At 37.6% G+C, this 27,388-nt stretch overlaps 1 protein-coding gene and 1 long non-coding RNA gene across 2 annotated transcripts; one reads left to right on the top strand and one right to left on the bottom strand.

Annotated features, from left to right (window-relative positions):
- Nucleotides 1-24,545, top strand: LOC118917652 (uncharacterized). The gene is made up of 8 exons (XR_005026870.2): nucleotides 1-214; nucleotides 3,135-3,221; nucleotides 4,793-4,937; nucleotides 5,389-5,573; nucleotides 8,340-8,459; nucleotides 10,042-10,088; nucleotides 20,659-20,737; nucleotides 24,443-24,545. It is a non-coding gene; the product is annotated as an uncharacterized LOC118917652 (long non-coding RNA).
- On the bottom strand, nucleotides 22,367-26,526 carry BTG4 (BTG anti-proliferation factor 4). The gene is made up of 4 exons (XM_036895698.2): nucleotides 26,245-26,526; nucleotides 25,636-25,773; nucleotides 24,506-24,704; nucleotides 22,367-22,818 (listed from the first exon to the last, which is right to left on the bottom strand). The coding sequence occupies exons 1-4, from the start codon at nucleotides 26,415-26,417 to the stop codon at nucleotides 22,633-22,635; spliced, it is 696 nt and encodes a 231-aa protein (XP_036751593.1). The 5' UTR covers nucleotides 26,418-26,526; the 3' UTR covers nucleotides 22,367-22,632.
- Between the last annotated feature and the right edge of the window lie 862 nt (nucleotides 26,527-27,388).

The raw sequence follows: 27,388 nt of genomic DNA on the forward strand, positions 1-27,388 counted from the left end.
TCATGTGGCCCTTTTCTCTGCCCCTTGCAGCAAACAAAGAAGAGTGGGAATAAGAGGCACAGGTGATGCTGGGCATGCAGAAAGTCCTGCAGAGTTTAGGAGAGGCAAAGGAAAAGCTCAGGCAAGCAGCTGACCGGCCGCGGGAGCAGGAGGAGGAGACGTGACCGTGGCAGAGCAGGCATCAGAGCCCACACATCTGGAACTGTCCCAGGAGGTATGGCACATCCTTCCATACCATCAGGTGTGGCTCTTCAGGACAATGAAATATCCAGCGATAGGTGAATCCAAAGAGCAGTGGATGGGCTGGGACAGAAGCAGGAGCAAAGAGAAAGAAGGTCATTGAGAAAAGTAATCGAGGCCTCCCATGCCCTGCGTTTCAGCTGGTTCCGCACTTCACCATTGAGTTTCAGGATGCGGTAACCTCCTTTCCCTGGGGGCCCCTATTGAGAATTATCATGTTGCACTAGAGGTATTCAGTGGCATAACCCCTAGGAACCAGGAAATCCAGAATCCCACGTTACCAGACATCTTTTTCTCCCCATCACCATCCTAAGATTCCCAAAGGGTTTTTCCATATAAGGAATAATAAATAGTAATCAAAGTCTTATGGTAATAATAACTTGACTGATTCCCAAAGGGGAATTCCTGAAGAAGTTTGAGGAGACACAGAGAGAGAGAGAAGACCATGAGAGAGATCTTGCCCCAAAAGGGACTCCCAGTCACTTCACCAACACCACCCCTTGAAACCGAAAGTCAAAAGAGAATGTGGCCAGCCTGCCTGAAGAGTCAGGTCTGTTTCAACTCACCCATCTCCCAAGTGGAAGAGGATTCAAAGGAAATGAGTCTATACTTCTCAGTTGGCCATAATGCAGGCCACCGATAAGCTCAGTCCCATGAACATCCCTAAATGTGAGCAGGGGTCAGCGAACTGTGGCCCATAGGCCAACCAGACTGCTGTCTGTCTGTGTACAGCCCACAAGCTAAGCAGGGCTTCACATTTATAAATGACTGAAAAAAAAGTCAAAAGAAGAATAACATTTCTGTGGAGTACTTTATGTCATGTGCTATTCTGAACCTCTGGATATGTTAGCTTATGTAATCTTTACAACAAATCATGAAAAGTGTACTGTTACTCATTTTATAGATAAAGAAACAAGCCTCTGAATAGATCAAGTAGTCAGAAAAATACTGCTAATGAGGAGTTCAGTTGGAATTCAATCCCAAGGAGTCTTATCCCAGAGCCTGTGCTCTTAATTTGCTTCCCCAGAAGAAAAATTTTCCAACACTATAAAGACTGTGCAAAAGACATGCAGCATATTCTTGTGAGTTCCCAGGAAGGCAGATCAAAGAAGCAAGGGAAGGCTTTGTAGGAGAATGAGGACACACTTCTACCATAATAAGAGGGAACACTAAATTTGAACCCCACCTTTGCCTCATGGCTGGCAAAGCCTAAAATATTTACTTTCTGACCCTTTACAGAAAAAGTTTGCTGACCTCAGAACTTGACCAATCTTAGTATTAATTATGTCTCCCTTTGGGGGAAACTAAAAAGAATATGGGCTGAGAGGTGGCCCTCCTTTGAGAGTTCCCACACTATTTCAACCATCATTGTCTTATAATTATATTGACTTATAATGTTGAAAGCAGTTTTATATACATTGTCTGGATTACTTGTAGTATAGCAAACTCTAATTCTGTAAAACAATGGGAGATTATTAACTTCTTCTTTTAAAAAAATTAGGTGAGAGAACTGATGCCAAAGAAGTTAAGTGAACTTTCCCAGGGTCTTAAACCCAGACCAGAACTCAGGTCTTCTGAGTGCTAGTTCAGCATTCTTCCCTATAATATGCTACCCAAGCCTTTTTTGCCCTCTCAGGAATGAAAAGACAATAGAAAATGTTTACAGACCAACCATCAGAGACAATTTTGTGGGGAAGTAAGATTGTTAACACAGCTAACATTTTCTGTGTGCTTAGTGTGTACCAGACACTGTTCTGCATAAGTCACTCATGCTCCAAACAACCCTGTGGAACAATAGAAGGAAATCTGTTGCTATCTTTTCTGGAACCTCATTCTGTCATTCTGGCACCTCCATGTCTATTGACTGAGATTCAGTTGCTTTTCCATGAAGACTGGCAGGAAAGCCTGAGGCACAAGGCATGCAAAGCACAGGAAGACGGATGGATGGAAGGACCGATGCAAATGCGCCTTTTGCTGAGATGAATTATACTGTCATTGTTACTGCTTTTATTAATATATAAAGATCAAGAGATCTCTATAGTTCCAAAAAGCTTTTTGCAGAATCTCCCCAAACCTCAGATAATGCAGAAGGAAGAGCTGCTAATGGTGCAATCCACAGACCTTTCTGCCAGGGAGTTTGTGGTTTACCAGTACGGCCTCTCCATACTGGACCTGCTTATCCCCCAGCTTTAGGTCAGTCTGCCCTCTGGCCTTGACGCGGAGCAGCCATCCATGAAGCCAAGAAAATCAGGGCAATCAGGGAGGAGGCTTAGAGGTGCGGGGGTATTCCCTAGGTTAAGCACCTGAACAGGGAACTTTCTAGTCTCTTCTTTAAAGGAACTGATAGAAGTCATTTTACCCATCTAAAGTCTAATCTCTCAAATGATAGTAATATTAAGTAAAATGTATTAAGCACGTTGTAAATGCCAGAAAATGTTCTACTAATTTATATGAATTAACTCACTGAATCTTCACAAAAACCCTATGACATACATCCTATTTTTTCTCATTTACAATTGAGGAGGAATGATACAAATTGATTGAGTTAACTTACCCAGGATCACACAACCAGAAGAGTGGAGCCAGCTCGGAATCCGGGTGCCATGGTTCCAGGGCCCTCGTGCCTGACTGCGACTCTGTACACAGCCTACCACTTTTAGAAAAAGTAGTAAATTAATTCTTGTAGTTAGCATAAATATCAAATAGATAAATACTCCTTCCTCTTTTCTGTATCTACCTGTCCTATTTTTTAATTTATTTTAAATAAATAAATTTAAATTGATGTTCCAATGCATTTATATCCCATTAATTTGGTTGGTGCTATGTAGCTGAGCTGCATGAGAGTTTTTTAGCAGAAGGATGGATTTTGTTTTCAGTTTTTTTATTCTTTTCAGACTCCAGAAATCACCCTGCAGATCGCTTTTCATCTTCCTGCCATGGAAGCTTCAGACAATCCCTTCCAAGTTTCCTTCTTCTATCAGGTGCTGCAATTTCAGTCCCAGATTCAACTTTGTAGAATTCTAGGGTCTAATAAGATAGAAGCAGAAAGAACAAATGTCATAAAACATTTTTCTATCTCAAGTCCTGACATATTTTATTCCTCCTTTAGTAAGAAATTAGTCATTTAGCTAAGGCATAATAAACGTCACCATGTAAGAGCTTTCTCTAATTAGTGAAATGAATGTGTCCTGGCTTGTGCCTAAAGAATCATAATGGCTTTGTGCCCATTAGTGAATCTCTGTCATTATCAAAGTTGATGCTTCCAGACTGGTATTTTCCTTGAGTCATGGTTCCAGCTTCAGGAAATCCTGCACAATCAGCATCTTTCTACTGAAAGGGTAACATATTCCTGTCCTGGAATTTCCTCAAATATGTAGGTAGGCAGTGTCTTGGTGGTAATTCTAAGCCATTATACAAAGACCTTAAACACTGATGACAGTACATTGGAAGAACTACTAATCAATGTGTGAGGACAAGGAAATGGTTTCTACTTGACTGTAATTTGTTAGGGGATTTAAATAATAAGACCAAAAATTACTCACCTATAGTACCATCCAAGCATTATTTCACTTGATCCTCAAAGCAATCTACGAAACAGGCAAGAATTTAATCCCATTTTACTGATGGGGAAACAAACTCAGGATTCATTGAGAACTGTGTGTCAGGTCTTGGCCATGTTCCTTACCTGCATTATCTCACTTACAGCTTACAGCAACCCAGCCCTATGTGGTGGATACTCTTGTTATCTATATTTTATGAATTAGGAAATTGAGGCCCACAGAAGCCACATAATTTGCCCAAGAATATAGTGCTAGCAAAGGCTGAAACTCAAATCCAGGTGTATTTGACCACCAGCCTAATTTTTTAACCACTATTCTGTGTTGCCAACCACAACCAGTTCCAGGGACAAATCTCAGACTGATTCCAAATCACCTAAGGGTTTTCCATGTCAATGTATTTCCTCTAAAGAAAGTGAACAAGGAAGTTATTTCAAATCAATTAGGCAAGACAGGAGATTTGAAAACTTGATTATAATTAAAGGCATAACAGACAAAGAAAGCCTGAGAGACCTCTTTGGCAATGATTCTCAAACTGCAGCCCTTGGACCTCATGTATCAACCATCTGGGGAGCTTGGTAAAAATGGAAATGCTGAAACCCCACCTAAAATGCACAGAACCAGAAATTCTGGGATGGTCCCCCAAAACAGATTCATTCCCTTGTGATTTTCATTCACACTGAAGTTTGAGAAACACTACTTAAAAAGAAACAGTGATTGGAAGATACTGATAAAAACCAGAGATACATGAGTAAACTTGCTCTGAATTTCCAATAGTTTATTTTCTGAAAGATGAGGGTAGCAGACAAATTGGGAGACAGTGGAGAAAATGATTTATTCAGAAAGTTGAACTAAAACAACTTTTCCCTTGTCATCTGAATCATCCCTTCAGTAAATTTCCATTAAGCTCAAGGAGTCTCTGACTTCATGATTCCAGGAGTTATTTCAGAGCATATGAAACTAGAAAAAGAAAGAGGCACTATTTTCTCACTCAGAGTGCTGAGAACACACTGTTCGCCGGGAGAGTCTTTGGCATGTGTGGGGAGCTCTCTTCTGCTGCTGACCTGCTGCCTGGCCCACACTGCTGCCGAGGGCCTCTACCAAGACTCTAATGCTGCCTTTCTGAGGTCATTTTACAAGGTATGTATAACATGCACAGGGCTTTTTGCTTCTACTTCTCTGTGACTCAGATGCCATTCCCCAGGATAATAAATGCTTTAAGCTCTGTAACATTTCAAATCTACTTAAGTCCCATTAGTAGCCTCTGGTACCTACTGCCTGGCCAGGGAGGAGACTTTCCTCATCAAATTTCCTGTGGCAGCATGTAACAAAATGCACTCACCACTCTGTAAAATTCAGAAAGAAGTGGTCTTCCCGTGAGAAAGACATCACAGCTTTCTGTGCATATTTCCTTGTCCAAACAAAAACCTCACCAGAATTGCTAATGACAATAATAACCCATGGTGAGAATAAGTAAAGAGGAAAATACCAATCCCCATTTTTCTTTCAACTATTATTTAAAGCTTTAACAGTAATTACCTAAAATTGAACTGATCTGCCCCCCTCATTTTCTCTTCACCAGGGGTTGAAGGCCTATTTCAGGGAAGCATTTTCTATCACACTGCAAATGTCAGCAGCTGCCCAGGACAGGAGGCCTGACCAAAACGTGAGCACCACACTGCTGGGAGAGCGGTGCATCTCTGCAAGAGAACAAGGCCCTTGTGGCTCCTTGAAAGGGAGTGTGAGTCTCACTTGATGTCAGAATCACCGCAAGAGGTAAAGAACTTGAACTTTGGCAGCATTTGATATTGATGAACACTGACTTCACAGAATGAATGTCTCAGTATCTGACCTTTTCAGGCATTTCTGGCATCCCGAGATATCTTCCAATCACTGTTTGTTTGACAATTGGCCTGCTTTTCAAACCACATATGACAATATTTTTTTAAAATCTTGTATTCTACAGGGCAGACAATGGGTACCCAGCTCTTTCAGTCATGGGAACTGCAAATGTGGCTCCTCAGTTACTTAACTTATGTCCCACTAACATATTATCAATAAGTAAGCAGAATTCCATCCATAAAATTCACTGTGACTCAGAGACTAAATTTAGATGTCTAAATTATAGCCTATTAATGCAAACTTACACTGTGCTGTTTTCTGTGCAAACTTGACAATGATATTCTTAATACTGTGTTATTTAAAGCACCTTTATAAGAATGTTATCATCCATCTTTTTAAGTATTAAAAAATCATAAAATTTAAATCTATGGTCTTGTAAAGCTCATTGTCCATTAATGGTCAATTCATTCTTGAGTTATAAACAAAAACATGTCTCTATCATATTTATATAAAACTTCATCAATTTCAAGGCACTTGTTTACATATAGTTTCATTTGATCTACCCAGCAGTCCTACAAAACAGGTAATATACACATTTTTAATCACATTTCATATTTAAGGAGAGATTAAACAATTTGTCCCAAATCATGAAGTTGTTTGTACTGGTAAAGCTGAAAATGACTTCTAGATCTTCTGATTCCTAAGTAAACATTTCATATACTTTGCTCTGTAATCAGTTTCCATTAGTCACTGAGTCAGAGATTCATACTGTGGTCTGGGATGGTGATAGCAATAGCACCCATCCGGGTCACAGGATTCTGTCAGGCCGGCTCCCACAAAGCAGAGAATGGCCAGTTCTCTCTCCTCATGTAATGGAAGCATTTGACACACCTGATCACTTCTTCTTCAATATGTCTGCCTCACTTGGCTCCCCGCCAGCTTCTGCTGGTTTTCCTCCTACCTCTCTGGCTGTTCTGTACCCTTTGCTGTCTCTCCTCTTCTCCCTGGCCTCTTAACGTTGGAGGGCCAGGATTCAGTCCTGTCCTCATCTCTTCTCTGTCTACACTCACTGTCCTTGGAAATCTCATCCAGTCTTCTAGCTTTAAAGACTGTTTGTCAAGTATTCTCAATTTTTTTTTTCTCAGCCCCAAACCAATCTCTAACTCAAATCATAGATCTAACTGCCTACCAGCCATCTCTACTTGGATGTCTAGTAAGTATCTCAAACTCAGCATACTCCAAACCAATCTTCTTTTCAAACCTGCTCCACTACAAACCTTCCTCATCTCAACGGATAGTTTTTCATGCCAAAGTCTTCACTGAAGCCTCTCTCTCTCTCTCTCTGTTACACCTCTAACTGGTCCATCCAGAAATCCTGTTGCTCTGCCTGCACAGAATATCCATAATCTGACTATTCTTATCATCTACACTGCTACCAGGCTGGTGCAAGCCACCAACATCTCTTGCCTGGATTACAATAATACTCCCTGGTCCCCCAGAGTCCAGCTGTGCCTTTCTGAAGTCTCTTCTCACTTCAGAGTAGTAAGAATGAGCCTTTTAAAATGAAAATTGGATCTGGTAAAAATCCTGCTGTGGCCCCCAAATTAATTTAGAGTGAAAGTCAAAGAAGCCAAGTCCCCTTGTCTCCTGCCCCCCTCACCTACTACTCTACTCCTCTTCTCATTCACCCAAACACACTTTCCTCCTTGCTGTTCTTCAAACACACCAGGTATACCCCCTCTGAAGGGTTCCATCTGCCTACAACGCTCCTTCCTCTAAGGCAGCAATTCTCAACCAGGATCAATTTCTTCCTCTATAGGACATATGGCAATGTCTGGAGACATTTTTTATCGTTCTGCTCAGAGGATGGGATGCTTCTATTAACTACAATACCTAGGAAAACCTCCACAACAAAAACTTATCCATCCCAAAATGTCAGTAGCACTGAAGTTGAAAAACCCTGGTCTAAGGAGTAGGAGAATGTTTTCCTCCTTTGCCTCCTTCATGTCTTTGTTCGACCTTCTCAAAGACACAACCCTGACTAGCCCATCTTAATTTGCAGCCCTCTTTCATCAGCTCCTCCTTACTCTGCTCTACTTGTTTTTCTCCTATATCACTTTCTAATATATTGCGTAATGTACTTATAATGATTGTTTATTGTTTTTATTCCCATTAAAATGTAAGCTCCATGAGGGCAGAGGTGTTTGTTTCCCGGTGTAGCCCATGTGCCAGGCTCATAAGTAGGCTCTCACTATGCTAACTTAATGAACCGGCTTATATGAACTCTGATACTATATACTGAAATATTCCCATCTAACCAGAGCTAACAATAAGGTAGATAATAGCAAACATTGATTATATATTTGCCATGTGCCAGATGTTCTGCTGAGTATTATATGCATTATCTCATTTAATCTTTTCCATGCCCTTATAAGGAAGATACTACATCTATTCTTAACTTACAGATGAGAAAACTGAGGCTTGGTACTGTTAAAAATAACTTTCCCAAAACAGAGACAGTTGTGGAGCTAGACAGTTGTTAGTCCTCTGCCAACCACCATCTATGAAGAGGCCTCATTTTATTTTAAAAGCAGAATTTTACATAATACTCTTAGGTCTATATTATGCGTAAGAAGTTCCAAGAGTACTTAAAAGAAATGAAAGCAAAGGTATTAAGTGTGTCCTCCATACTTTTTGTAGTATATTAAGAAAAGCAAAGATCTCCTCTTCACTAATATGGAACTTTTCCTGAAAAGCATCCTCACCACAGAGCAATAAATCCCAGGAAAACCAAGAGATCAGCTTGTGGGTGAAGATAAAGTAAGATGTCTTTATAATCTGTGGCACTGATATTGAACTTTGCTATACACCTTGAAACTTTTCATTGTGTCTGGGGTTATATTATAATTGACATGTCAGCAGAGTAAAGGATTGGAAATTAATGGTGGTATAAATAAGTTACATCATTACTTTAAGAGCTTTCCCGGTACTAACAGATGGCAGGTCTTAGACTTCAGAGCTAAAAAGGACTCAAGAGATCACAGAGTTTAATCCTCTACCTTCAGGCAGGTGAATTATTAATCCTAGAGAGCAGGAACTGAGACTCAGACTTGCTCTAGTTCACCCAGCTGGAAGAGGACAAAAAATACTCGAACTGAGGTCCACTGCCTTCGCGTTCAGGGTTTCTTCCACTACACTATAATGATACCTATCACATTTTATAAAAGGTTGTTTTTAATTACAAGAATTTAAAATGTTATATCTTTAAAAACTCACAACTATTTTTGTTCCAAATCACCAACACTAATATTTTATAAGGGATGTGCATAAATAACAAAAAGAAACCCCCCAAATATCATTTTTCTCATGTAGAATGGTGCCCTAACATGTTGATATCAAGATCAGAAACTATCAACCTAGAGAAATAAGCAGGCACTGACTCCAGCCATGGGCCCTGGTCCATTTTATTTAAAGTTATCAACAATGTCTAAGTTTATTCTTAAAACTTTACTAAAATGGAAGAGAGCTTTTAAAAGTGCACATATCATAAATGTACACCTCATGAATTATCCAAGTGAACATTCCCATATAAGCAGCAACTAGATCAATAAATACATTACTAGCTGCACAGAAGCACCCACGTCTCCTCCCTCCAGTAACTTAGCCCCCGAGAGTAACCTCTAATCTGACTTCAAACATCAGTTTTTGTTTATTCATAAGTTTTGTATAAATAGAATCATAAAATATGAATTACTTTATCACTTATTTTGCTCAGCTTCATGTTTGTGAGGTTTATCCACATTGTTGCATGTAGTTATGGTTTGTTGATTCTTTTTGCTGTAAAACATTCCATTATGTGGATTATGTGGATATGTCAAAATTTATTCTGTCTAGTACTAAGGCACATTTGCTATTTTCCCTGTTGTGGTTATTACAAATAGTCTTGTGTACCTTTTGTTGACTATATGTGACTATACCTAGTCAGGTATTACTTAGAACTGGAATTCTGGACCTTAGGGTATAGATATGTTCAACTTTAATAGACACTACCAATCAAATTCTAAAGTGACTGTATAAATATGTAATGCCACTGGCAGTGGATAAGAGTTCTGGTCACTCTCCATCTCTATTAGCACTTAGTATTTTGTTTCTTTATTTTATCTGTTCTTCTGGCTGTGTGACTCTAATCACACTTCCCTGATGACTACTGTGACAGTGTATGTATTGACACACCATTTGAACACCCTATCTTGAGAAGTGCCCGTTCAAGTATTTTGCCCATTTTCCATTGGCTTGACTATTTAATTCATTTGTACAATTCTTTATTCTGCAGTGATTTTTCCTCATTCTATAGAATGCCTTTTTATAAAATTACATATATTTCTTCTTGTTTCAATTTTAGATCTAGAAAGAAAATGGTGATTTCATTTCAGTCTGCATGATTAAAAGGTATTAAATAAGTCAATACAATATCCAATAATGCTGATAAGAGAATTTTTTGGAATACCTATAATATTCATGTATAAATTACATAAATGTAGAATCTTAGCTGGATATGTACCATAACAATGGCTAATATTTGGCACAGAAGATAAGGAACTTGCTGATGTTTTTTTTCACTGTGGCTAAAAGATCATTAGACAACATATCTTATTAAAATATTCACTATTTAAAGATACTGATTGAATGTCTTTCTAGAAACAAAAATTTTGTTATTATGACTCATCAGGCTGACTGATTTATCTAAAATCATTAGTTACCAAGTCACACAAAGTAGTCAGATATATTTTCACAATATTGGGTGAACTGAAATGAGAGTACATAAAATATGGGCCACATGCAAAATTCACTTTGAAGGCCCCAGTTAGAACACCTCAAAAGGTAAGCAATCATCTGAAGCTGAAATTTCAGTGTGGATCTGAAAGCTGCTCAGGAGAGATACAGCTACTGCATGCATTCAATGTGAGCAAACAAGTTTTTTAAAAATACAAACTCCAAATCTAAAGCCAGCTCTTATTATGAATCCAATGCCAGCAATTCAAGCTGCTTTTTACATGGATAATTCTCTTTATTGTGCTCCAAGTGAGTAGCAAAAGGGATTTTTTTTTCAATAAAACAATTTGGCGGTGGAGCCAACATGGCGGCGTGAGTAGGACAGTGGGAATCTCCTCCCAAAAACATATATACTTTTGAAAATACAACAAACACAACTAGTCCTAAAAGAGAGACCAGAAGACGCAGGACAGTGGCCAGACTGCAGCTACACCAGCGAGAACCCAGCGACTGGTGAAAGGGGTAAGATACAAGCCCCGGCCCGGCGGGACCCGAGCGCCCCTCCCCCCAGCTCCCGGCGGGAGAAGAATAGGCAGAGCGGGAGGGAGACGGAGCCCAGGACTGCCGAACACCCAGCCCCAGCCACCCGCACCAGAGCGCAGACACAGTGCGTGGGCGGAGGGCAGTAAGACCTCTGAGTGGGTGCCGAAGCTGGTGCCCCTGTGACAAAGAAAAGCGGGGGCTTTTTGAAAGTCTTAAAGGGACAGGGACTTAACAGCTTGACGGAAACAACCCAGGTCACAGTACAGCAGCTGGAAAATACAGGGAAAACTGGGTGCACTAACCCCCTGGGCAACAGCTCTGAGACCCCTCACGGAGGCAAACAGTCAAGCAGCCCCCCCATCCATTACCCCACCGGGCGCTGCGAAAGCAGAGAAGCAGCCTGAGACAAATTCCGCCCACAGAAAGGGAAATCTCTCCCTTCCGGCCAGGCAAGACACAAAGACCCACTCTACACGCAATTACCCAACACAAGCCACTAGGGGTCGCAGTTGTCCCAGTAAAGAAAGGCCAGTAGCAAGTGAAAATTTTGGCCCTCCCAGCTGACAGTCAATAGCACCTGTCAACATGAAAAGGCAAAAAAATATGATCCAGACAAGACTAAGCCAGACAGCTTCGGCATCTGCTACATCTTCCCCTGAGAAGGAATCTGGGGAGATAGATTTAGCCAGTCTTCCTGAAAAAGAATTCAAAACAAAAGTCATAACCATGCTGATGGACTTGCAGAGAAATATGCAAGAACTAAGGAAGGAGAATTCAGAAATAAAACAAGCTCTGGAAGGACTTCAAAACAGAATGGACGAGATGCAAGAGACCATTAATGGACTAGAAAACAGAGAACAGGAATGCAGAGAAGCTGATGCAGAGAGAGATAAAAGAGAGAATTCTCCAGGAATGAAAGAATTTTAAGAGAGCTGAGTGACCAATCAAAAAGGAACAATATAAGAATTATAGGTATTCCAGAAGAAGTAGAGAGAGAAAAGGGGATAGAAAATGTCTTTGAATAAATAATTGCTGAAAATTTCCCCAAACTAGGGGAAGAAATGGCCTCTCAGACCACAGAGGTACACAGAATTCCCATGACAAGGGATCCAAGGAGGGCAACACCAAGACACATAATAATTAAAATGGCAAAGATCAAAGACAAGGACAAAGTATTACAGGCAGCCAGAGAGAAAAAAAAGGTTACCTACAAAGGAAAACCCATCAGGCTATCATCAGACTTCTCAACAGAAACGCTATAGGCCAGAAGAGAATGGCATGATATACTTAATGCAATGAAACAGAAGGGCCTCTAACCAAGACTACTGTATCCAGCACGAATATCATTTAAATATGAAGGAGGGATTAAATAATTCCCAGACAAGCAAAACTTGAGGGAATTTGCCTCCCACAAACCACCTCTACAGGGCATCCTACAGGGACTGCTCTAGATGGGAGCACTCCTAAAAAGAGCACAGAACAAAACACCCAACATATGAAGAAGGGAGAAGGAGGAATAAGAAGTGAGAGAAATAAAGAATCATCAGACTGTGTTTATAATAGCTCAACAAGCGAGTTAAGTTAGACAGTAAGATAGTAAAGAAGCTCACCCTAAACCTTTGGTAACCACAAACTTAAAGCCTGCAATGGCAATAAATTCATACCTTTCAATAATCACCCTAAATGTAAATGGACTGAATGCACCAATCAAAAGACACAGAGTAATAGAATGGATAAAAAAGCAAGATCCATCCATATGCTGCTTACAAGAGACTCACCTCAAACCCAAAGACGCGCACAGACTTAAAGTCAAGGGATGGAAAAAGATATTTCAAGCAAACAACAGAGAGAAGAAAGCAGGTGTTGCAATTCTGGTATCAGACAAAACAGACTTCAAAATAAAGAAAGTAACAAAAGACAAAGAAGGACATTACATAATGATAAAGGGCTCAGTCCATCAAGAGGATATAACCACTATAAATATATATGCACCCAATACAGGAGCACCAACATACCTGAAACAAATATTAATAGAACTAAAGGAGGAAATAGAATGCAATGCATTCATTCTAGGAGACTTCAACACACCACTCACTCCAAAGGACAGATCCACCAGACAGAAAATAAGTAAGGACACAGAGGCACTGAACAACACACTAGAACAGATGGACCTAATAGACATCTACAGAACTCTACATCCAAAAGCAACAGGATACACATTCTTCTCAAGTGCACATGGAACATTCTCCAGAATAGACCACATACTAGGACACAAAAAGAGCCTCAGTAAATTCCAAAAGATTGAAACCCTACCAACCAACTTTTCAGACCACAAAGGCATTAAACTAGAAATAAACTGTTCAAAGAAAGCAAAAAGGCTCACAAACACATGGAGGCTAAACAACACGCTCCTAAATAATCAATGGATCAATGACCAATTCAATAAAACAATTTTACTGAGTGTCTTAAACAATGCAAGGAAGGCACGCTGGTAAAGAAAACTTCTATTTAAACAAATGCCATGTGGATAGATCATGAATGATAACTCCTCGGCTCCTCGGTGGATTCAGTGTCCATCTCATAGGGAACATTTTTAGCACTGTACGTCTTTTGCCATAATTAAGATATGTATTACACAGCTGAGGATTTAACTCTAAATCCTGCCAAAATACTAATGGCAAATTACTTTAGGGAAAATAAAATAAAAACACCATGAGACTGTGAGATAAGAAAATTTACAATTAAGGTTTTAGAAGGAGTTTGAGATCAGGCCATAGGGAAGATCTGCTCAGAATCAACTCACTACATCTAACTCTTCCATTTCTCCCATCTTACACTGACACTTGAGTTATCATTTCTTTGCTGTTAGAACCTGATCACCTAATCATCTTAAAACATTAGATTAGCCATCAGGCAGAATAAGCACCAAATTTGTCAGCCTTAAAACTATTTCATTAGTTACTACCTCAGTTAAAATCATCTGCTACCTTCATAACACAGACACCCATCAAATGGTAGTTGCCATAAGAATGGACTATGAGGCAACTATTGTTTCATGAACTGGGAATTCTTAAATAAAGCACCTCCCCACCCAAATCAATGCATAACAAATTCATAAGATTAAAGTCTTCTCCAGTACTTCAAGAAGAAGGTAAATTTTAGTTTGATATATCAGATAGAGAGTGTTCCCCTTGAGAACTTTATTTAGCTACTCACATAAATTATGAAATGTATTTCCCAGAAAGCAGAGTGAAGATTAATTAAACCAAACAGACAAGACTATTTAGGATAGTTAGGTCATGACTCCAGGGCCTCTGAGAAAGGTGGCAAAGAAAATGTCAAGCAGAAGTGAAAGATCTTCTTTATTCCTCATTCTTGGCTGAGAGGGGCACCCACTGAAACATGACCCTGTGAACTTTCGGGTGGACTTTTTGGGCCTTCCATTGGATTTCATTAATACACTACCAGCTTCAGGCTTTTAGTGATCACATGTTTTTTAATGGAAATGCCACAGATTACAAGGCAGGAATCATGTTCCCTTTATTACTGCATTATGTGTGTTTATGGCTGATTTGAATCAGCAGCAAGTTTCTTTTTAAGTTTTGAGATTCTAATTATCTTTAAGGAATTAACTTGTGTATATACACATACACACGCATGCACACCCCACTGACCAGAAAAATAAAAAAACTTCAATAGACATAGAAGCCATATTATACCAAATATTAAGAAAAAAACTTTCCCAGAAATATAATACTTAATTGCTTTAAGAATATTTTTTTTTATTACAAAAGTGATACATAGACTTCTGCTTACAGGGAAATGGAGTAGGCATACTTTTCCCTACTCCTCCTATTAAGTACAACTTAAATTCCTGGGCATTATATACAAAAACAAATAAGATTCTGAAAAGTGTAGAGAAGAAAATAGACTAGCCAGAGATTTCAAAACTCAAGGCAGGGTATGGCAGTACACTCCACAGATTCTCTTTTTCCCTCTTTATTCCAGACTTGGAAATAAAGAAAACAGCAACACATAAACACCAATAGGCACAGACCATAAAAGGCTGCCCAAAGTCTGCTTCCTCCAGTCAAAAAAGTAAGAAAGGGACAGCCTAGCAATATAGAAAACTTTTAAACAATAACTGCTTTATTCCAGCCAAACACAGAAAAAACTGGCTCTACCCAAACCAGCAAAATTTGAGTGGGGAGTCTAAACTTCTACTTTTGCCTGGCTATGCAAGGCACCCCCCAACCTCCTCCTGGGTTGATGTTACTGAAGACTGAGCAGAAAGCTGGGAATTTTCTTCTTTCCACCTCCATAGGGCAGTAAGAGCACCCCTGTATCCCATGGTGTCAGTGGAGACCTCATGAGCAATCTGGACTGACATACAGCAGTAACGGGTCCCCTCGCCACCACCTTCCTGCTGCAATGGCACCAGCCGCAGCCACATGGGGAATCAGCATTCTCACCATTGTCCATCAGTAATGAGACCACCCTTGACATAGTGTTTTTGGAAGCCATGTAGGGAGCTGGAATTCCCATACCTATCCAGCAGGTGTGAGAAACCCCTTTCTTAGGTATCATGGAGGCCAAATAGGGAACCTGAACTTTTCTCTCCCACCAGGAAATAATAACACAATACACAGTGCTCCCCACCACTAGAATAGTGTCAAAGGAAATAGCTAAGACAAAGTTTAAGTAAGATTACAAGTCTTATAATATAAAGAATGTACAGGTTTATATCAAGATATCACTTATCACACTAAGAACCAGGAAGATATACAAAACCAAGTGAAAAAAGACAATAAATAGGTCCCAACACCAAGATGACAAAGATATTAGAATTATATGACAGGGTTTAAAGGAGCCATTATAAAAAGTTTGAACAAGCAATTATGAACATGCTTGAAATGAATGAATAAATGGAAAGTCTCAGCAAGAAACTATAAAGTCACAGCAAAGAGATAGAAGACAAGGAAGAATCAAATGGAAATTTTAGAACTGAAAAAATATAAAAAACAAAATAAAAAGCTCACTGGTTGGGCTCAACAGTAAAAAAGGGATGGTGGGGATGGGGACAGGGGAAGAAAGTCTGCGGATTTTTAGATAGAAGAAAAGAAATTACTCACTCTGAACAACAGAGAGGAAGAAGAGTAAACAGATGAATGTGTAGAGCCTCAAGTCTATACATTCAAGTACAGCATACATTAGCATACAAGTCAGCCAAATCTCAAAAAAGCAGGTTGTAAAAGTACTCTGAAAACTCCTCAAATTTGGAAAGAGACATAAAACTATGGATTCAAGTTGCTGAGTGAATTCCAAACAGGATAAACCCAAATAAATCCACACAAAGACACATCAATATTAAACTCCTACAAAGTAAAAGCAGAAATAAAAAATTTTTTAAAGCAGCCAGAGAAAAATGACACCTTACCTATCAAGGAAAAAAATTGAATGACAGCAGATTTCTCATTAGAAACCACAGAAGTCAGGAATAAGTGGCACAACATTTTTCTATTGCTGAAAGAAAAGAGCTATAATCCAGAATTCTGTATCCAGTGAAAATATTATTCAGGAATGAAAAGAAAAAACAATGCATTCACAGATGAAGAAAATGAAAAATATGTCACAAGCCAACCTCCCTTAAAAGAAAAGCTAAAGGAAATTCTCTAAAAAGAAAAGAAACCAAAGAAAAAGTCTTGGAACACCAGGAAGGAAGAATATAGTAAGCAAAATGTGAATAAATACAACAGACTTTCCTTCTCTTCTTGACTTTTCTAAATTATGTTTGGCAGTTGAAGTAAAAATTATAACACTGTCTGATGTGCCTCTAAATATGTAGAGAAAGTATTTAATACAATTATATTATAAATGGAGGAAGATAACGAGACATAAAGGGAATTCAGGTTTCTATTCTGCTGTGAGGGAAATGTATGGCACTAAGTGGATAAACTAGAACAAAGGAAAAGTGTCATATAAATAATCTCAGTCTCACATCAAGAACTTAGAAAAAGAAGAGCAAAGTAAACCCAAAGGAAGCAGAAGGAAGGAAATAATAAAGAGATGAATCAGTGAAATTGAAAAGAGAAAAGCAATAGGGAAAAAAGAGGCAATAAAACAAAGAGCTGTTTTTTGGGGACGGTAAATAAAATTGACAAACCTCTAGCAAGACTAACAATAAAAAAGAGAGAGAAGACACAAATTACCAATATCGGGAACAAATGTACAGGCATATCACTATAAACCCTGCAGACATCAAAAGGATAATAACAAAGATTATGAAGAACGCTATACACATAAATTTGACAGGTAAAATAGACCAATTCCTCAGAAAACACAAATTACCACAACTCACACAATATAAAATGGATCTTTTGAATAGCCCTGTAACTATTTAATTTAGAAATAATTTAATTAGACTATTATAGAAATTGAATTCATGAAATCTTGCTATTTGCAACAATGTGAATGAGCCTATAGAATATTATAAATGAAATAAGACAGAGACAGACAAACACCATATGATTTCACTTACATGGGAAATCTTTAAAAAACTAAACAAATGAAATGGGAACAAACAAATGGACACAGAGAACAGACTGGTGGTGGTCATAGGGGGATGGGGTGGGGGTGTGCTGAGATAGGTGAAGGGGGGAAATTAGTGAGAATGTTTAATATCTTAATTTGGAGATGGTGACATGAGTGTATACACATGTCAAAATTCATTGAGTTGTACACTAAGATTTGTACATTTTATTATATGTACCCCGATAGAAAAAAATTAATTCATAATCTTAATACTCCCAAAGAAGGAAACTGCAGGACCAGATGGTTTTACCATATAATTCCACCAAACCTTTAAAAACAAAATTAACACCAATTATATAAAACCTCTTCCAGAAAATAAAAGAGGGATCAGTTCCTAATTTATTTTTTGAGATATAAAGTATATTTATATATATTTATAGTATATTTATATTATTACCCTGATGCCAAAATTAAAGACAGTACAAAAAAGAAAACTGTAGAACAACATATATTGTGAGTATAGATGCAAAAATCCTTAAAATATTAGCAGATAAAATTCAACAATATATAAAAAGAATTATACACCACAGTCAAGTGGGCTTTAATTCCATGGATGTAAAGGTGGGTCAATATTCAAATAAAAATCAGTGTAATCCACATACTAACAGGCTAAAGTAGAAATATTACATAGTCATATCAAGTGATACAGAAAAAGTATTTATATTACCAATGAACACATGGATACCAAAATTAAAAAACACAGCACCAAGTATAATTACTAAAAAAAATGAAATTCTTAGGTATAAATCTAAAGTTCCTGTGTAGGACTTATATGCTAAAAACTATAAAATGTTGATGAAACAAATCAAAGATAATCTAAATAAATGGAGAGACATATTGTATTCTTGGGTTAGAAGACTCATCATAGTAGAGATGTCAATTCTCTCCAAACTGATCTAAAGCAATCCTTTTTTAATTTAAAGTAATTCCTTTCAAAATCTCATCAAGCTTTTTTTCACAGGTATAGACAAGATTATTCCAAAGTTTTTTATGGAAAGGAAAGGAACTAGAATAGCTGAAACATTTTTTAAAAGAAGAATAAACTGGGAAGAATCAATCTACCCAATCTCAAGACTTAAACAGTTACAGTAATCAAGTGGTATTGGTGGAAAAATAAAGACATAGATCAATAGAACAGAACAAAGAAGACAGAAACAGATCCATATATTTATGTCTGAGTTTTCATAAAAACACAAAAGCAGTTCCATGAAGGAGAAATCACATTTTCAGCAAATGGTGCTAGAGTAAGTAAATATTCACAGAAAACAAACAAACAAACTTCAGAAGTCTCATAGCTCACACAAAATTTAACTTAAAATGGATCATTTAGGTCTAAAAGTATAAAACTTTTAGGAAGAAAAGAAAAACAAAATTTTCAGATCTAGGGCTGGCCAAAGAAATAAATGTTAGACTTGACACTGAAGCACAATCCATAAAAGGAAAAACTAATGAATTAGATATAATTAAAATTAAAAACTATTACTCTGCAAAAGACCCTATTAAGAGGATAAAAATACAAGCTGCAACCTGGAAGAAAATACTTTCAACTACATATCTGACAAGGGACCAGTACCTATAATATAAAAGAACTCTGAAAACTCAATGATTAAGGACAAAAAAAGCAAACACTCCATTAAAAATATGACCAGAAGATATGCACAGAGACATTCACCAAGAAGATATACAGATGGTAAACAAGCACATGAAAAAATGTCCAACATCACTAGCCATCTGGGAAATGTAAATTAAAGCTATAATGAGATGACTTTTTTTATTTTAGCCATTCAGATAAGTGTGTAATGACAACACCCAAGGCTGGCACAGAAATGGAGAAACTAGATCACTCATACATTGGTGGTGGGAATATAAAATGGTACAGCTACTTTGTAAAACAGTTTGGCAGTTTCTTTAAGAACTAAATATGCATCTACCATATGACCCAGAAAATTATCCCAGAGAAAAAAAGTCTGTTTACATATTTTTTCTTAATCCCCCAACAGAAACAACCCCATTGTCACCCCTTGATAGGTAAATGGTTAACAAATATGGTATATCCATACAATGGAATACTACTCGGCAATAATAAGAAACAAAGTACTGCTACATGCACCCAATCTAGATGAATCTCCAGAGAACTATGCTTAGTTAAAAAAAAAAGTCAATCCCAATATATATAGTATGATTCAATTTATAACATTCTTAAGATCACAAAATTAAAGAAACGAGGAGATTGGTGGTTGCCAAGAGGTTAAGAAAGGGATGAGAGTGGAAGGGAAGTGGTGACTGTAAAAGGGCAGCATGAGGGATCCTTATGGTGATGGAAATGCTCTGTATCTTGATCACATCAATATGAGTATGTAGTTGTGATATTACAGCATAGATTTGAAAAATGTTACCTTTGGTGGAAACTGAGTAAAGGTTACATAGGATCTCTTTATTTCTTAACTGCATGTGTTTCTACAATTCTCTCAAAAAGTTTTTTTTAAAGAAATAATAGTAGTATATAGAAAATTTCAAAGTGCCGATTAGGAAGATCTAATTTGGTTATCATACTGATACACTAATAGATACAGTATTCATTTATTTTGGGAGGGAGGCTTTTCAACTGTATTGACTACTTTTAACCACAGTAAAAAACATACAGTCCACTGTATTTTCCCCTATACTTTTGCTTCAGAGCCACATGAGAAACTCTAAAGAATTACCCAGGACACTAACATTCATGGATGGCTCCCTCTGGGCCAAATCCTGGAATGGTGATGAAACTGATTTCTCCAAGTACCAACATGAAACAATTTATTTTAATGGGCATCTCTAGAACTGCATGCATAGATTTTTGAGGCAATCCCTTCACCCAAATAACAATATTGTGACTGATAAGCAATGTCCATCATGAGCATGGTGTACAAGAGTGGTAATTCGGTGCCACAGATTTATCATCTCTGTTGGCAGGGAGATTTTTAAAAACCAATCTCACAAACTTCAAGAGACACTTTGTTAATAAAACCCTCTGTGCAAAGGTTCTTAGAAATCCATTCTTCTGTCACAGCTAATTATTATGTTATATTTTACATATAGTAACTATTTTACAGAGTTCTCTTTTATTTTCCAGTCCAAGAAATTGTACATGTGACCAACACCAACAGAGAAAGTCACTAAGTGAAATCCAAAATAACATCATTATGGAATCGGTAAGACAGAAATAGGAGAAACTAGGCAGGACTGTGAGAATCAAAATGGCAAAAAGAAAGTTTAAGACAATCATGGTTTAAAAAAAAAAGATTAAGGAAAGATATAAAGCAATCAGATAAATAAGTTATGACAGACCAAAAAATGACCCAGCATAAAGAGAGTTGGTGTCCCTAAAATGAATGGATATGGGGCGAGTGACGTGGAGTGGGAGCAGTCAAGCTGGTCTCATCACTCCACAGCAACTTACAATGGCAAAAACATTAGGTCAGTGTGATGTCTGTGTAGTTCTAAGGGGAAGAAAGTAGGACCTCAGATTTTAATACTCAGTCAAGTTGTCCTTCAAATATAAGAAGACAGAGGTAAATATCAGGCATAAATGAACTCACAGATTTTAAGTCTTATGAGCCATTTGTGAGAAAGCTGCTTTAAAAAAAAATGCAGCTAACTAAAAATGAATCAAAATATACTTCATTTAAAGAAAAGATTATTGGTGAGTATTGAATCAGTTTAAATGTGGAACTGAGAAAAAACAAGTGTATGAATAATTTTTTAGGATAGAATGTAAATGTTAAACCTTGACACTAAACATGACATGCAAAATAAGAGACAAGGAAAAAAAAGAATGCTAATTTCTGCAGCTTGCATATCATCAAATAATCAATACTATCTAAGATTGAAAAAAAATGTAAAGATGGTTGCAGCTTCCTGATGTTTCCCTTTCCTTTTTTTTAGAAAAACCCCAGAGAAATCTTTCAGGATATAAAATACTTTGTTGTAGAAAGGCTTATGAATATTTCACTTTAGGTTTCTTCATTGTGATAAAATTCAAGTAAAATTAAATTCAAATATTTAACAAGTAGCAGCTATAGAATGGTTTTCTTACTAAATTATGTATCAGTTCTTACAGCTGTAATACACATGGGATGACTAGTAAGATAGTCACCATTTAATGTTAATGGTTTCTGGCTGGATGGTATGGATTTTTTTTTTCTTAGTGGCGGTGTTTCTCTACTGAGCTTGAATTCTCTGTAATGAGCATGTATCACTTTTATAAAATAAGTCTTAATTAAATCTATTAACAGGTTCCAAATTTTTAAAAAGATATACAAACAAGGGAATTTTGTACCTTAAACAGCAACTTTAAAATAGCTCTCATTGGCCTTGCGAAATGGAACAGTGATGGCAGGTAATAAAGTAGAACCAGAATACTACATTATGAGTATCATGCTTCACTAAATGAGGTTCTACTTTTTTTTTGATAACTAGTGAAGAAACACAAACTATGGACTAACAGTTACCAAAGGGAAAGGGACTGGGGAGGATGGGTGGGAAGGGAGGGATAAGGGGAAAAAAGGGGGCACTATGATTAGCAGACATAATTTAGGGGTGGAGCATGGGGAAGACAAGTAGTGATTCTACAGCATCTTACTACGCTGATGGACAGTGACTGTAATGGGGTATGGGGGGGGGGCTTGATGATGGGAAGAGCCTAGTAAACATAATGTTACTCATGTAATTGTAGATGATACCAAAATAAATTTAAAAAAACTTTCATACAAAAACCTGGACTAGAAAGATTAAAAACACAGTATGTTTATTTAAATTATTACTTTTCATAACTTATTGAATCTTATCACAAGTCAAAATCTTCATTCTATTAACTTATGGGGTACATTCATTAGTGTTACATAAAACTTCACATAAAATTAAGAATTAAAAGTTCAGGTAAGAACATAGTCATGATCTGTGTGAGAGGATTTGCCATTATGCACCCTAGTCCCGTATGTGGTTATTTTTTCTGTTTCATGGGCCTCTGAACCTTAGACTTATTTTCGTGCTAGAGAAAATAGAGCTGCTCCTCTGAGCTCTGCCCCACTGAGTGCCCCTCCCCACACTAGCGCTTTGTGCTCACCCAGTGGTACCTGTCCCCCCTGCGTATGGTAGCAGTCCTGTGACCTTTAGGGTTCTTATGCAATGCATGATAAGCATTTCCTAGGAGGCTCATATGGCCAACAGCTGTCATATTCATTTTGCGGGGAATTTGGAACCAAGATTGAAAGGGCTGTTGCAAGTTTTCAACCTGTTAACAAAAAAAAGGTAGAAAAGGGGATGTGAAGATCTTTTGTAAACTAGTAAGCTAGCTCTAAGGACTAAATACAAACCCATAACTCAGAAGCTAAGCCTTTCAAAAGCATAGGAAGTACAAATGAATAGAAATCAAAGTTAACATCTTTGGAAAATTGGCTAGCATTTGGGGAAGTATTAAGTAAGCCATGTTGCATCTTTTAGCAAAATTAATTCTTTAATCCAACTAAACTATTTTAAAGCACAGTTACCCCAGTTTGTATGTATTGCTGGGTTCTCCCCAGTCCCACCCCAATGCCAGCCCAACCCCACACTGTCTTGTCATGATCTCTAAGGCTAGAAATACTCATTTTAAACATTCCAGATGACTAATGGAGGTGTTTTGCTGGCCACGCTCCAGAAGGACATTGCTCTAAAAGAATATAGCTGGCTGTAGATCTGATCCATAGATGCAAGAAGATTTTTCTAAACATAAGAATACAATTAAGGGCAAATATTTCACTGCACAATTTTAAACTTTAATACATATAGGATTTTATATAAACTATATATGCAGTTTAAAAAACTAAACAAGCTAGAGAAAAAAAATATTTGCCAATAATATAACAAGGAATATAAAATATTCCTAATATTTGAAGAGTCTATAATAAATAATACCTTAGGACCTCAAATGATAAATGTGAGAAGAGAAAATTCATGAGAAATTATCCAAAACATTTGGGCACATGGAGATTTTTGTTTAATGTCTACTTAAATTATTATCTATAAGATAGGATTTTTAGCAAGTTATTTTTAAGTGAGAATATTTTAGGAAAAGTGATAAAACAGTTTCACATACCGCTGGTCAGACTACAGATAAACTTTCTGGGATGTACTTTGGTCATGTATTAAGAACAGTAGGGTGTCCATACCCAATGGCCCCGTAATTTCATATCTGAGACCCAAATCTCCAGAAATAACTTAAATTCAGACATTATTATAAGTTATTAGCCTTTTTATATCACAACAGTGTGTAAACAATCTAGATGACTATCAATAATAGATTAGCTTAGTAAATTGACATCAAAGCAAATGAACACTAAAATGTTAAGTATTTAAATTGTTTTAACATGTTAATACGTAAGTGATTAAGAAAGCAAACAAGTATATACATGTTATGGGTTGCCACTGTTAGTGGGTCATGAAACCAAGTTAATTTAATAGAAGTGTCAGGGGCATTGTATCAAGAAGGGTAAGTTTCATGAAACCTATTTCCAATATATAGATATGCATATCTTTCTAAGAGTTGTTTAAAAAACTTGTTTTTTTTGAAGAAAAACTGCTCTGGTGATGGGATTACAGACCTTTGACCATTAATACTCCAAATTTTCTACAAGTAGTATGTCATTTTCTGTTGGTAAAAAAGCCCACTAATTTTAATATTTAATTCTGACAGAATATAAGTGAAAGGAAACTTATATATGTTTAAATATTAGATGGAAAAATGGGACTACAGAGACTGGGTAGATCCTGAGCACCCAGCCCAGTAAACAGGAACAGTTTCCAGAATGTTAATACTGTGATTTTAATCTTCACGGATTGTTTCCGTGTTTCTACTTGTTTGTTTCTTGCTTTTGCAGTACGTACAGTCTTTTCAGAGTAGGAAAAAATAAAGTGCAGAGAAGAACTGGGACACGCTTTACCTGGTAAACACTCTTTGGGTTGCTGACTTTGGGAATCATCCGAGGCTCTTTGTCACAACTTTCCTCATTGGAGGCAGCACCGGCGGGGCGGCCCGAGGCGGCTCTGCTGATGGCACAGCTGATCTGCTGGGGGTGTTCCCTTTCCTCACATCTGCCTTTAAAAGAAGCTATTGTAAATGGATGATTTTTCTCACCATACCTAAAGCAGAAAAAGAAAAAGTATTCATTAGGGATTCAACTTTTCTCAAGTTTTGTCTCTAAATTTTTCTGGAGAAACTCACTAATTTATAAAAAATTATTTTAAAAAACTGAAATGGCTTGACAGCAAAGCAAACTGAGAGACTTCATGACCTTCAGCTACCACAGTCATAGTTAGTGGGTATGCTGTAATAGTTACCTTGGTTAATTACTCAGAAAAAGAGAAAGATTCGTTTTTTTGATTCAACTAGTGGACTGAATTACCTGATGGTTGTTAGCTCCTTTTCTCCATAACATTGCCTATAACACTTAGATGTTGTATACTTGTGGGGAAAATGGAAGTTTCTCTGGCCAGGATCCTCTCCTGACCCTGAACTACTTGATGATGTAACTGGCCTGCGGCTAGGCTGCTGCTTCCACACCTGTAGGCAATAAGCTGTTATTGACTGAGTTACTATATAAAGAGCTCTGCCCGGTGCTCTGGGCAGAGGCAGGTGGTTTATGGACCTGCAGACTGCTGGATGCAGACGTGATTCTAGTGTTCCACCTATAACCAGGAGAATAAAGCTGGATATAAAACCTTTCACCCTAAGAACATTCTATTGTCATTTCTTGGTCACCAAAACCACAGTGAACTTGCCCAGGGCTGAAACTCTCAGGGGAAACAGTACCACAGATGGCAATAGTGTGCAGTGATTAAAGTCAAATTCCAAATACTAAGCAAAATCTTTGTGCTTCCCACTCCATCCACTCCTAATGGAAGTCTGTGTTGTCTAACAAAGTTTCCATCTAAAATCCTGACCAGTGCCCTCAGTGCTAACACAGGGCTTTGGAGCGTTGTCTTTCACAGAGGTGTATGTGTCGGACTAAACAACTTCAGGTTTCCAGGGATCACAGAGCACACAAACTGTAACTCCAATGAGATCACTCACCTACAGCACACTTCAAAGGGATCCACCCATATGGTCATCTCCTTTGGAAGTCCCAGGTGAGAAAAGTCCACATTACTTTCAGCACAAGCCCTTTCTAGAATGGGATCTTTATTCTGATTATTGTTTATCCTGATACACCTTAAAAAACAAGAAAAGGGAAACAAAGGTATGACAACAGGGGCTTAGTATGAGAATCATGTTGTAGGCAAACTGCTCCAATAAACATAGCTCCCACCTCACCCCTCCTTTCCCGGACCCCTCCCAACCCTCCACAGTTTTACAAGTAAGAGTAAAACATCGACTTTTTACACAGTGACTCAGCATGTGGGTTGCATCACTAAGTCACACAATTAATTCACTGAATGCTCACTGCCTATCGTTCATGGTAAACTCAAATTAGGAATTGTTAAATACACCTCACATAAGGGGATTTGCTCCAGAGTTTTCAACTACACTGTCACTTACTGTACTTCTTTCTTCAAGCCCACATTCCAACAAATAAATGTGAGCCCATAAAATTTTTGTTACTCACAGACCATCAGCAGAATCATCGCCGGTGGTTACGGCTTGCTTGTTAGCCCCTTTGCTATACCAAACACTAGCTCTCACCTGAAGGCTTGCCCTTTAGAAGGGCAGTCAGAGTGCCAGTGGCTTCTGTACGTTTCAAACAAGATTGTCATCAGCTTTTCTGCAAAGTCTTCTATTTGCTGTTTACTAAGTTTATCATGTTTTTTCACCAATCTTGTGACAAAGAAAACAGTTGTTGCAATTTCATCTCTCATGATTCAAGAAAAACCTATGAGGTCTGCAACCATTAGAAGAGAGTTAAAAAAAATTAAATAGAAACAAGACTCTAACTTATTAATACATAATTGCCATTTGGAAATTTTATATACCTTAAGTTTAAAACATAAATCATTTGCCAGTCCTTAATGAACTAAATAAGCACATCAGTACTATTGCTCAACAAAGAGCCAAACACACCAATTCCTCAACTAGCCAGTTTTTAACAATTTTCAAAGAAAAAACCCATCTTTTTAAAACTTTAATACACTTAGGAGAGAAATGAAACATAATCATGCAACTTAAATTTAAAAAGCCCTGATATGGGACAGTAAACTATACCAAGTACTACTTTTTAAGAACATTTTACAAAGAACAAAAACATTTCAGGATACAGTGGTTCTAAAATGTGGCTCTCAGGTTGCGCCCTTTAAGTAAAAGTTAAGGTTAACTAAGACATATATTATACTCACCAGCAAAAGCTCTTTAGCCACCACAGAAAGTGGGCCAGAGTTAAAAGACGCTGTCCCCCACACCTGTTTTGTCAGTTTAAGGCTGAAGCTTATATAATCTTGGGACCCCTCCCTCCCCAAGCCTGAGAGGTATTTAGCCTCACACAGGTGCTGTCCTTTAGAATAATCAGGCAGCTTTTCCCAGGTCCCTCATCAGATTACTCCTTGGCATGGAGGTAAAGTGAATTCTTTATTTAAACTGGTTAAAGATTTTCAAACTGGATTTGTATCTTCTTTTTTGCTACTAGAGTCATATCTTTTATGACAGATTGAGAATCAAGTCTTCTCCTTCCATATCCTAATAATCTACATTCCAATAATTTCATCTCTAACTCTGTCAAAGTATTAAAAGAGTTTGTATTGGATCTTTTATAAAAAGACAACTTTCTTTGAGCAATCATTATGTTGACTACAAACATTTTCGCTAAAATGTTTATTTGTAAAATAAGTGGAAGAGA

Source organism: Manis pentadactyla, chromosome 13, assembly GCF_030020395.1.
Source record: "Manis pentadactyla isolate mManPen7 chromosome 13, mManPen7.hap1, whole genome shotgun sequence".
NCBI classification, from domain to species: Eukaryota; Metazoa; Chordata; class Mammalia; order Pholidota; family Manidae; genus Manis; species Manis pentadactyla.

Bases quoted from the DNA above. Each gene is read 5' to 3' on its own strand.
- BTG4 (XM_036895698.2), bottom strand. From the start codon at position 26,417: ATGAGAGATGAAATTGCAACAACTGTTTTCTTTGTCACAAGATTGGTG. The intron at 25,774-26,244 runs GTGAGAGCTAGT...TTGTTTTTTAAG, and splicing joins TCTAAAGGGCAAGCCTTCAG to GTGTATCAGGATAAACAATA. The intron at 24,705-25,635 runs GTGAGTGATCTC...TTTCTGCTTTAG, and splicing joins CCCTTTGAAGTGTGCTGTAG to GTATGGTGAGAAAAATCATC.